The 12,407-nt window shown below is 44.2% G+C and overlaps 1 protein-coding gene across 3 annotated transcripts in view; it reads left to right on the top strand.

The window, feature by feature from the left end:
- HDLBP (high density lipoprotein binding protein) overlaps window positions 1-12,407 on the top strand; it is a 91,425-nt gene that overhangs the window by 65,082 nt on the left and 13,936 nt on the right. For all 3 annotated transcript variants that reach the window (XM_073360450.2, XM_073360452.2, XM_073360453.2), the window contains exons 20-22: window positions 168-306; window positions 1,473-1,627; window positions 2,894-2,998. In XM_073360450.2, the coding sequence (XP_073216551.2) occupies window positions 168-306; window positions 1,473-1,627; window positions 2,894-2,998 (399 nt within the window). The remainder of the gene's footprint in view (window positions 1-167; window positions 307-1,472; window positions 1,628-2,893; window positions 2,999-12,407) is intronic.

The following is a 12,407-nucleotide window of genomic DNA, read 5'->3' on the forward strand; positions in this document are numbered from 1 at the left end:
CAACCTTTTGCCTCCACCCTGCTCCCTTCCTGCCTATGACACACATGGCTATATGAACTTACTATGGTGACAAATCTTTGAGAATCACATTTTGATCAAATAGGAGGGAGTATGTGACAACAGGTGTCACCTGAATAATTCACCTGCTTTCTCTGTCAAACATGCAGGAAGCTCAGGTGACAATAGAGTGCACCATCCCCCAGAAGTTTCACCGCTCCATCATGGGCCCCAAAGGTTCCCGAATTCAGCAGATCACCCGCGACTATGGTGTTCAGATCAAATTCCCCGACAGGGAGGAGAACCCAGGTATGATGCTTTGAGAACTCTACTGCACTGGAAGTGTTGGTGGGGTGCTCTGAGCTACTCAGATCACTGGGGGTTGTGCTGCTGCTTCGGAGGGAACCCCAGCCAAGTTCACAAGTCATGCAGTTTAAGTCTCTCCCTGCAGAGAGGCAATGTGGCTGGGCAGGAGGCAGCCTTGCAAGTGGACACTTCTGCTTTGAGCTGTGCAGTCCTTAACCCTCCTCCAAGCCTAATACTAAAACAGGCAACTATGACCGTGTCTCGTACTCAATATGGACTAGAACTGCTGTCCTTTTGCTTCTGCCTCCTTAGGCTCCTTTAAGAACCAGGCCAAACTGCAATGGCAGGAGAGAGCTATTGTTTGGTCTACACCAAACAGCAGTAGAGTTTCTATAAACTTCAGGTCTTTTACCTTTAAACTCTTTTGGAGAGGGAGAACTTTTAAACAAACCAGCTCTCCTTACCGCTCTTCCCCTCCCACAAGTGAAAGGAGAATGGCTTGTTTGCTCCACTACATATTGCCAAGTTTGGTCTCAAGTATACCACACACAGCAAGGCTCATTGGTTCCTGGCTGCCTTATGTTTAACCACACCTGTTAAATAAGGTGTGGGGGAGGGCCTTCTACCACTAGGAGGTGGTGAACCGACCATGAAACTAGACCACAGTCCTGACTGATGTAGAATATATTGCTTTTAATATGAAATATTCTGGGTCTGTGCACTTCATAACAGCTGAAAGAAAAGCTACTGGGAATGTGGGTTCTCAGACAGCAATGGTGGACTATGTGTAATGCTTAATACAATAATCTGCTGCTGAGTAAGGAGAGAGTGCCATACAGAAGGGGCAATAAAAGGAACTCTTTTTTTTGGGCTGGAGAGAGGCTGTGTTCCTATGTAAAGAGCAGGGCATAATGGTGGACACTCTACAATCCAGGATGGAGCCAAGGCAGAGTTAGTACTGATGGTAGGTAACCTCTCATACTACTGAAATGCTATTAAAATCTCACTTTCTTTATGGTGAATGTCCGTTGTCCTCCCTGTGTGCCTTGGGGTCCTGCTGGGCAAGGTGGAGGGTGTGTACTGATCTCTGTGGGAGTAATACCACTTATGGAAACTAAGTTCTGTATTCACTGATAAGATTCTTATTCTGTTTGTTTCCATGCTCTCAGCCCCTGCCACAGAACCAGCCATGCAGGAGAATGGAGAGGAGAGTGGGGAAGGAAAAGAAGCTAAGGAGGCTGACCCCACTTCCCCAAAGAAGTGTGACATTATCATCATCTCTGGCCGCAGAGAGAAATGTGAGGTAGCCAAAGAGGCGCTGCAGGTATGTGGTGCTGCTGGCTCTCAGCAGACTCTCAAAGCTCTTGTATTCTGCTTGTGCCCTGCAGCAGGAGGCTCTATTTGAATACTTTGGGCTCTGGTGCCAGGTGGCCTTGCTCAAGTTGGTGTCATCCTGGGGCTAATGTGGCATAGGTAGATTATGTAGCCTAAAGGAAAGGGATTCCCTTTATTGCACCTAAACTTTCTGCCCTTTAATGACTTGCAGGGTGGGTGTGAATTGACCTGGCTCAGTTGGTGTTAAAGGCTCTAAGCAGTAGTGGGAGTTGCTTATGCATAAGACTTTTTTATGACTTGTCCTTTCAACCCTGCCCCGTAATACAAGAGCAATCGTTGTTTTCTATATTGTTCCTCAATAAAGTCCCTTCGAACCTTTTCCAGGCTGACTAGTTCCAGCCTTGACAAGTTCTCATCAGAGCTAAGGCCATGTCTCAACTACAAAATTAAGTCAACCTAACTTAGGTTGGCATACAGCTGCCACAGTAATTACATGTCTACACTTTGCTTAACCATGTCTACACTTGGCTGGTGAGGACGCACACCGCTGACACAAGAAGAAGTGCTTGTATCAATTGTACTGTCAGTGCAGGGCATTGTGGGACTGCTCCTGAAAGCCAGTAACAGTTGACAAAAGCACCACAGGGTCTACACTGACACTGCGTTGACCAAACTACATTGACTTTGACTCTGACGCTCATGGAGCTGGAGTTAAGTTGGCATAGCGGGGAAATTACATTGGCGGGAGCAAAATTTAAGTATAGACGCTTCCACAGTTAGGTTGACATAAGCTGCCTTGAGTCATCCTAACTCTAATGGAGACCAGACCTAAGTGTTTCCATCCTTAATCTAATGACTTTCTTTCTGGGCCTTTTCAGCCTTCACTATATTTTAAGGTGAGGCTATGAAAATGGAGCACTGTACTCCAGAGGAGGCACCATTGTTAATTCTGAGTATGTTCTTTAGTATCCAATGTATTCTCATAGCTTTCGCTGCTGCTGTTAGGCTTTCTTCTTGACCTCCCCATGAAGACTACATGGTCTCTTTCCTAATCAATGGTTTAATGATCTTTTGATCAAATGTATTCCACTCTGGGGGATTCAGGAAGTGCCAGATCTCTCTCCCTTTTAGGACAGATGTAGCTAATCTAAATCACAGCAGGGCTGTCATTCAAAAGGCTTTGAGAGAAATCTGACCCTTGACTCTGCAAAGTGTTTCTGCTGGGTAAACTCTGTGCTCTTCCTCCCCCGTGCAGGCTCTGGTTCCTGTCACCACTGAGGTGGAAGTGCCCTTTGACCTTCACCGTTACATCATTGGTCAGAAAGGAAGTGGAATCCGCAAAATGATGGATGAGTTTGAAGTAAGCTGGGTTTTGTCTCCCTCCCATCCCTGGATCCCAGAGATCCTGTTGCTGTGAATGTTGCCTTTTGGGAGTGCCAGGAACATGGCCAAATCCATGGCCCCAGCAGTCACTAGTGTGCCACTGGTATGGCAGGTACTGGACAAAATGTTTCATAAATTCATAGACTTTAAGGTCAGAAGGGACCATTATGATCATCTAGTCTGACTTCCTGCACAACACAGTCCACAGAATCTCACCCACCCACTCCTGTAACAAACCTCTCACCTATGTCTGAGCTACTGAAGTCCTCAAATCATGGTTTAAAGACTTCGAGGTGCAGAGAATCCTCCAGCAAGTGACCCTGTGACCCACGCTGCAGAGGAAGGTGAAAAATCCCCGGGGCCTCTGCCAATCTGCCCTGGAGGTAAATTCCTTCCCGACCCCAAATATGATGATCAGCTAAACCCTGAGCATGTGGGCAAGACTCACCAGCCAGACACCCAGAAAAGAATTCTCTGTAGTAGCTCAGATCTCACCCCATCTAACATCTCATCACAGGCCATTGGGCATATCTACCGCTAATAGTTGAAGATCAATTAATTGCCAAAATTAGGCTATTCCATCATATCATGCCTTCCATAAACTTATCAAGCTTAGTCTTGAAGCCACATGTCTTTTGTCCCCACTGCTTCCCTTGGAAGGCTGTTCTGGAACTTCAGTCCTCTGATGGTTAGAAACCTTCGTCTAATTTCAGGTCTAAACTTTCTGATGGTATGTTTATGTCCATTTGTTCTTGTGTCCACATTGATACTGAGCTTAAATAATTCTCCCTCCGTGGTATTTAATCCTCTGATCTATTTATAGAGAGCAATCAGATCTCCCCTCTGCCTTCTTTTGGTTAGACCATTTGTTTGATTCAGCCACTAGGAAGCTGCAGTAAGAACATGAGTCTTGTATTTGATCCCTCCTCCCCTTCCCCCAGGAGTGGGAGGAATGGGCTATGCACTGAAGTTCTGAACTGAATCATTACCAAATGTCACCATCTTTCTCTTTCAAAGTTTGTCACAGAAAGTAGTTTAGGATATAGAGGTGAATGGTGATTGGGATAAAATACAACATGGATTAACAAAAGGCAGATCCTGCCAGACCAACCTGATCTCCTTCTTTGAGAGGATAACTGATCTATTAGACCAGGGGTTCTCAAACTGGGGGTTGTGACCCCTCAGGGGGTTGCAAGGTTATTACGTGGGGGGGGGTCTGAAGCCATCAGCCTACCCCCCCCAAACCCAGCTTCTCCTCCAGCATTTATAATTAAATATAAAAAATGTTTTTAATTTATAAGGCTGGGACTCAGAGGCTTGCTGTGTGAAAGTGGTCACTAATGCAAAAGTTTGCATTTCCATTGTCTAATACAGTGATTCTCAATCTATCTAATCTACTTGGATTTCAGTATTGTATTTGATACAGTCCACATGAGACATTATTAGTTAAATTGGAGAACATGGGGATTAATAGGAGACTTGAAAGGTGGATAAGGAATTGGTAAAAGGGGTGACTACAACAGGTCATACTGAAAGGTGAATGGTCAGGCTGGAGGGAGATTACTAGTGGAGTTTCTCAGGGATCAGTCTTGGGACCAATCTTATGTAACACTTTTATGACTGACCTTGGTGCAAAAAGTGGGAGTGTGCTAATAAAATTTGTGAGTGACACACAGTTGGGAGGGATTGCCAGTATGGAGAAGGACCAGAATATCATACAAGAGGATCTGGATGACCTTGTAAACTGGAGTAATGTAAATCGGATGAATTTAATAGTGCAGAGTGCAAGATCATGCATTTAGGGATTAACAACAAGAATTTCTGCTATAACCTGGGGACATATCAAGCAGGGAGAACTGGAGGTCCTGGTGATGTCAAGGAACTATGACGTGATTGGAATAACAGAGACTTGGTGGGATAACTCACATGACTGGAGTACTGTCATGGATGGTTATAAACTGTTCAGGAAGGACAGGCAGGGCAGAAAAGGTGGGGGAGTAGCACTGTATGTAAGGGAGCAGTATGACTGCTCAGAGCTCCGGTACGGAACTGCAGAAAAACCTGAGTGTCTCTGGATTAAGTTTAGAAGTGTGTGCAACAAGAGTGATGTAGTGGTGGCAGTCTGCTATAGACCACCAGACCAGGGGGATGAGGTAGATGAGGCTTTCTTCCGGCAGCTCACGGAAGCTACTAGATCGCATGCCCGGATTCTCATGGGTGACTTTAATTTTCCTGATATCTGCTGGGAGAGCAATACAGTGGTGCATAGACAATCCAGGAAGTTTTTGGAAAGCGTAGGGGACAATTTCCTGGCGCAAGTGCTAGAGGAGCCAACTAGGGGGGGCGCTTTTCTTGACCTGCTGCTCACAAACTGGGTAGAATTAGTGGGGGAAGCAAAAGTGGATGGGAATCTGGGAGGCAGTGACCATGAGTTGGTTGAGTTCAGGATCCTGACGCAGGGAAGAAAGGTAAGCAGCAGGATACAGACCCTGGACTTCAGGAAAGCCGACTTCGACTCCCTCAGGGAACGGATGGCCAGGATCCCCTGGGGGAATAACTTGAAGGGGAAAGGAGTCCAGGAGAGCTGGCTGTATTTCAAGGAATCCCTGTTGAGGTTACAGGGACAAACCATCCCGATGAGTCGAAAGAATAGTAAATATGGCAGGCGACCAGCTTGGCTTAATGGTGAAATCCTAGCGGATCTTAAACATAAAAAAGAAGCTCACAAGAAGTGGAAGGTTGGACATATGACCAGGGAAGAGTATAAAAATATTGCTCGGGCATGTAGGAATGATATCAGGAGGGCCAAATCGCACCTGGAGCTGCAGCTAGCAAGAGATGTCAAGAGTAACAAGAAGGGTTTCTTCAGGTATGTTGGCAACAAGAAGAAAGCCAAGGAAAGTGTGGGCCCCTTACTGAATGAGGGAGGCAACCTAGTGACAGAGGATGTGGAAAAAGCTAATGCACTCAATGCTTTTTTTGCCTCTGTTTTCACTAACAAGGTCAGCTCCCAGACTGCTGCGCTGGGCATCACAAAATGGGGAAGAGATGGCCAGCCCTCTGTGGAGATAGAGGTGGTTAGGGACTATTTAGAAAAGCTGGACGTGCACAAGTCCATGGGGCCGGACGAGTTGCATCCGAGAGTGCTGAAGGAATTGGCGGCTGTGATTGCAGAGCCATTGGCCATTATCTTTGAAAACTCGTGGCAAACGGGGGAAGTCCCGGATGACTGGAAAAAGGCTAATGTAGTGCCAATCTTTAAAAAAGGGAAGAAGGAGGATCCTGGGAACTACAGGCCAGTCAGCCTCACCTCAGTCCCTGGAAAAATCATGGAGCAGGTCCTCAAGGAATCAATCCTGAAGCACTTGCATGAGAGGAAAGTGATCAGGTACAGCCAGCATGGATTCACCAAGGGAAGGTCATGCCTGACTAATCTAATCGCCTTTTATGATGAGATTACTGGTTCTGTGGATGAAGGGAAAGCAGTGGCTGTATTGTTTCTTGACTTCAGTAAAGCTTTTGACACGGTCTCCCACAGTATTCTTGTCAGCAAGTTAAGGAAGTATGGGCTGGATGAATGCACTATAAGGTGGGTAGAAAGCTGGCTAGATTGTCGGGCTCAATGGGTAGTGATCAATGGCTCCATGTCTAGTTGGCAGCCGGTATCAAGTGGAGTGCCCCAAGGGTCAGTCCTGGGGCCGGTTTTATTCAATATCTTCATAAATGATCTGGAGGATGGTGTGGATTGCACTCTCAGCAAATTTGCGGATGATACTAAACTGGGAGGAGTGGTAGATACGCTGGAGGGGAGGGATAGGATACAGAAGGACCTAGACAAATTGGAGGATTGGGCCAAAAGAAATCTGAGGTTCAATAAGGATAAGTGCAGGGTCCTGCACTTAGGATGGAAGAACCAATGCACCGCTACAGACTAGGGACCCAATGGCTAGGCAGCAGTTCTGCGGAAAAGGACCTAGGAGTGACAGTGGACGAGAAGCTGGATATGAGTCAGCAGTGTGCCCTTGTTGCCAAGAAGGCCAATGGCATTTTGGGATGTATAAGTAGGGGCATAGCGAGCAGATCGAGGGACGTGATTGTTCCCCTCTATTCGACATTGGTGAGGCCTCATCTGGAGTACTGTGTCCAGTTTTGGGCCCCACACTACAAGAAGGATGTGGAGAAATTGGAGAGAGTCTAGCGAAGGGCAACAAAAATGATGAGGGGTCTAGAACACATGACTTATGAGGAGAGGCTGAGGGAGCTGGGATTGTTTAGCCTGCAGAAGAGAAGAATGAGGGGGGATTTGATAGCTGCTTTCAACTACCTGAAAGGGGGTTCCAAAGAGGATGGCTCTAGATTGTTCTCAATGGTAGCAGATGACAGAACGAGGAGTAATGGTCTCAAGTTGCAGTGGGGGAGGTTTAGATTGGATATTAGGAAAAACTTTTTCACTAAGAGGGTGGTGAAACACTGGAATGCGTTACCTAGGGAGGTGGTAGAATCTCCTTCCTTAGAAGTTTTTAAGGTCAGGCTTGACAAAGCCCTGGCTGGGATGATTTAACTGGGAATTGGTCCTGCTTCGAGCAGGGGGTTGGACTAGATGACCTCCTGAGGTCCCTTCCAACCCTGATATTCTATGATTCTGTATCAGTTGTAAGTGATGGGAGGAGAAAGACCTGGGTGATTGGTTGATCAAAGGATGACTATGAGCTGTCAATGTGATGCAGCTATGGAAAAAAGCTAATACAGTTCTACGGTGCATCAGGTGAAGTATTTCCAGTAGAGACAGGGAAGTGTCGTTACCATTATACAAGTACTGGTGAGACCTCACCTGGAATACTGTGTGCAGTTCTGGTCTCCCATGTTTAAGAAAGATGAATTCAAACTGGAACAGGTGCAGAGAAGAACTAGGATGATCTGAGGAATGGAAAACCTATCTTATGAGAGGAGACTCAAAGAGCGTGGCTTGTTTAGTGTAACCAAATAAAGGCTGAGGGGAGATATGATTGGATTCATAGGCCACGTCAGAGGGATAAATACCAGGGAGGAAGAGGAGTTACTTAAGTGCCAGTTTGGACACACGAACAAATGGCTATAAACTAGCCATCGACAAGCTTAGGCTCAAAATTTAGGCGGAGGTTTCTAACCATCAGAGGAGTGAGGTTCTGGAACAGCCTTCCAAAGGGAGCAGTGGGGGCAAAATATTGAACTGACTTCAAGACCTGAGCTTGATAAGTTTGTGGAGGGGATGGTGATAGGTAGGGCCCTACCAAATTCAGTCGTGAAAAATGAGTCCTGGACTGTGAAATCTAATTTCTCCCTCCCCAACTCTCCCCCCACCCCACCCCACCCCCCAGATTTCACGGGGGAGACCAGCATTTCTCAAATTGGTGATCCTGATCCCAAAGGGAGTTGCAGGGAGGGGGTCACAAGGTTATTTTAAGGGGGTTGCAGTATTGCCACCCTTACTGCTGCCTTCAGAGCCGGGTGGCCAGAGAGTGGCGGTTGCTGACTGCCGGCCCAGCTCTGCAGACAGCAGTGCAGAAGTAAGGGTGGCAATACCACACTATGCCATCCTTCTGCACTGCGCTGCTGGTGGTGGCTCTGCCTTCAGAGCTGGGCTCCCGGCCTGCAACCGCTGCTCTCCAGCTGCCGAGCTCTGAAGGCAGTGCCGTCACCAGAAGCAGTGCTGAAGTAAGGGTAACAGTATCGCAATCCCCACACAATAACCTTGTGATGCCCCCAACTCCTTTTTAGGTTAGGACCCTACAATTACACCATGAAATTTATTATTTTTAAAATCCTGTGACTGAAATTGACCAAAATGGACCATGAATTTGTTAGGGCCCTAGTGATGGGATTTCCTACAATAGCATATGGCCTATCAAAGACTGCTAGTAGCAAAAATTCCGTGGCCAGAAACAGGACACTAGGTGGGGAGGGCTCTGAGTTACTACAGATAATGCTTTCTCAGGTGTCTGCCTGGTGGGTCTTGCCCACATGCTTAGTCTAACTGATCGCTGTGTTTGGGGTCCAGATGGAATTTTCCACCAGGTCAGATTGGCAGAGACCCTGGGTTTTTTTGCCTTCCTCTGCAGCCTGGGGCATGGGTCACTTGCAGGTTTAAACTAGTGTAAATGGTGGATTCTCTAACTCGAAGTCTTTAAACCATGATTTGAGAACTTCAGTAACTCAGCCAGAGGCAGGGTGGATAAAAATCAATGATTTAAAAAAAAAAAAATCAAATCTGATTTTTAATTTAAATCTGATTTTTTGATGATGCTTTTTGAGGAAAAAACTTATCTAAAGATAGATACGTTATAGCTCAAAGATATCTCCTCATAGAGTAGGGATTATAAATTTTAATTCTATAGTATAAGACAACATATTCATGTAGTGTTTAAGAAACGTTTTGTAAATGAGTTCCAATAGTTCATGAATTAGGGACCCAATCTTATGGGATTTCAGGCACTTCTATATAGATTTAGGTTAATCTTTCTATCTACCCAGTGGGACTCAGTGCTCAGTCCAGAAGATACCATCAGAGATGCTTAGTTTTGCAGTTCTCAAACTCTGGATTTGTCTCTCCAGAGATAACATGCTTGTTAACATGCTTGTTTTTAAATTAATAAACTATACAGAGAGGTGAGAAATAACAGACCTCAACCCTATTGTCCCTTTGCGAATTTGTGTACACAGAGTCAATCCCTTACCTCTCTAAAAGTGCAAAGTTTCAAAAAGTTCAATGAATAGAAGACTGTTGGGGGCAGAATAGATCTGGACAAGGAGAAGAAATCTGGAGATAAATGTGAGAAGGGAGGGATAGGCAGTAGAATCAAAAGCATATTACAGAAGTCTTGAGGTCTTTCTGAGCATAGCCTTCATTGATTTGAGATCTACCACACCATTCACTCACTATAAAGGAAAACCTATAATGGCAGCAGGCCATAAATGAGATCCAGTTTGGGAGTATTTTAATGAAGTTCCTCTACCTGTGGGTAAGAGAAGCATGCGTGCAAAATGGAAAGAGTGCAACAAAGAAATGCAAGGCCTGGTTGCCCAAATGAAACAACATCATGAGAAGTGTTCCTTCTCAGGAGGAAGCTGCATTGAAGATGATGAAAGGAACATGTCTGAACATGCAGAATCTTCAGGTTGGTCAACTTTTTTATTTCATACTTGTTAAGGACTGCCTGTCTTCCTTCTGGACTATTCTTGAATTCTCATGTTGGAGCAAAATATATAGTTACTCTATGGTACTATCATTTTAGATGCGGTTGTGATAAAAAATAAATAGCTGAAATAGGCAGATCTTCCGTTTACAATTTCACCTTAAAGTAGTACTGAGTGTCAATGAATGCGATCAGTAATACTAAATGAGCAGTATGGTGGTAATAATAATTAACTGCATTGACTTATTTTGTTTAGGAGAATCCGTCCTCAACATACAGGATTCTGAAGACTATCCACCTTCAAGGTCACCATCGTTTTCTATAGTTTCAGGTTATCTGCCAGTGATAGTGTTTGTCACATCATGTATGTCATGTAGCCACAGTAGATCACCTATAGCAAAAAGAAAAGAAAAAAATCATCATCCAGAAACAACCATAGATAAGTTTGTGATAAGAACCAGCAGATTACAGAAAGGTAATTGATGAAAAAATTGCCCGGTTTGTTTCTGCAACAAAGTCTCTCTTCTGAATGATTGAGAACCCACACTTCATTAACATGGTTCAGTCATTAAGACCAGGATACAGTCCACCCAACAGAGCAAATGTCACAGGCAAATTGCTGGATAAAGTGTATGAAAGGAAACTGAGCAGTGTGCAAAAGGTCTAGAGGGTAAAATTGTTAACCTGAGTCTTGATGGGTGGAGCAATGTCCACAATGATCCTGTTGTATGTGCTTGTGTGAAAACAGAAGAAGGGAATGTCGTCCTTACAGAAATAATTGATACATCAGGAAATGGACACACAGCAGAATACTTACAGGAAGAAACAGTAAAAGCTATAACAAACTGGGGGGAAAAAAAATGCAAATGTCTAGTATGTAGCTTGGTCACAGACAATGCTGCAAGTGTATCAAGATGAGAAATTATTTAGAAGAGGGTGAAGAGAGTCCCAAGCTAATAACGTAGGGTTGCAGTGCTCATTTGATGCATCTCCTAGCCAAAGACTTCAGTGTTCCAGAAATAAAGGCTAATGTTGTTGAAATTGCAAAATACATCCGTAACACCACTTTGCAGCAGCTGCTCTGAAAAAAGTGTGAGGAACCAAGCTAACTCTCCAACAAGACGTGCGATGGAACTCAGTGGTGGACTGTTTTGAGCACTGTATCAAGCACTGGCCTAATCTGATGACAGTTTATGAACAAAATCATGAAAAAATAGATGGCACTGTCACAGCCAAAGTTCTCAACGTTGGGCTTAAGAGAAATGTTGTACACATGCTGAGTACCCTGAAGCCTATTTTTGTAGCCTTGAACAAAATGCAGGGAAATAGCTGTTTTATTGCTGATGCTGTTGAAATCTAGAAGGAACTGAGAGATCTTTACAAAGAGAAATATGCAATGACAGAGTTAAATTACAAGCATTAAAAAAACAAATAAGACAAGCACTATCTCCAGCTCATTTTCTTGCCGATATTCTCAATACTCGGTACCAGGGTCAAACCTTAACTGCTGAAGAAGAGGAGTTGGCTATGACATGGACACCCAGCAATCATCCCTCCATAATGCCAACTATAATAAACTTCAGAGTTAAGGGTGACCCGTTCAAGAAATGTCTTTAAAACAGCAAACATATAATCACACCAGCGAACTGGTGGAAGTCACTTAAGCAACTGGATTCAGAGACTGTTGAAGTGATGATCTCACTTTTAACAGCAGTAGCTGCTTCTGCTAGTGTAGAAAGAACCTTTTCTTCCTTTGGACTAATTCATTCCAAATTGAGAAATTTGTTTGGGATCTGAAAAAGCAGGAAAGCTTGTTTTTCTTTTCCAGATTATGAACAAACAAGAAAATGAAGGTGAAGATGACTGAGTTAGCTGCAGAAGCCAATATTTTAAGTTTCTCATGCTGAGCTTGCTGACGTAGTCTATTTTACTTTTTGTTTAAAAAAAAAAAATTTTAATAAAGACAAAGCTGATTTTAAAAAACTTGAACATTTAACTAAATTCAAAAAAATCGTATACTTGTTTTGTTAAAATATTTGCTGTTGAAGGAAAAATCCAGAATACGTAATGTTTTAGTTAAATAAAACAATTTAAATGACTGTCTGGTGGTTTTTCTCATCCTAATACAGCATTGCAAGAAAATCCTCCAAATATTGATAGTCGTTGGGAGGAGAACTTCATAAATATCCGCTTCAGTTACCTTTTGGTAACTTT

The sequence above is a fragment of the Lepidochelys kempii genome, chromosome 9 (genome assembly GCF_965140285.1).
Source record: "Lepidochelys kempii isolate rLepKem1 chromosome 9, rLepKem1.hap1, whole genome shotgun sequence".
Taxonomy (NCBI): Eukaryota; Metazoa; Chordata; order Testudines; family Cheloniidae; genus Lepidochelys; species Lepidochelys kempii.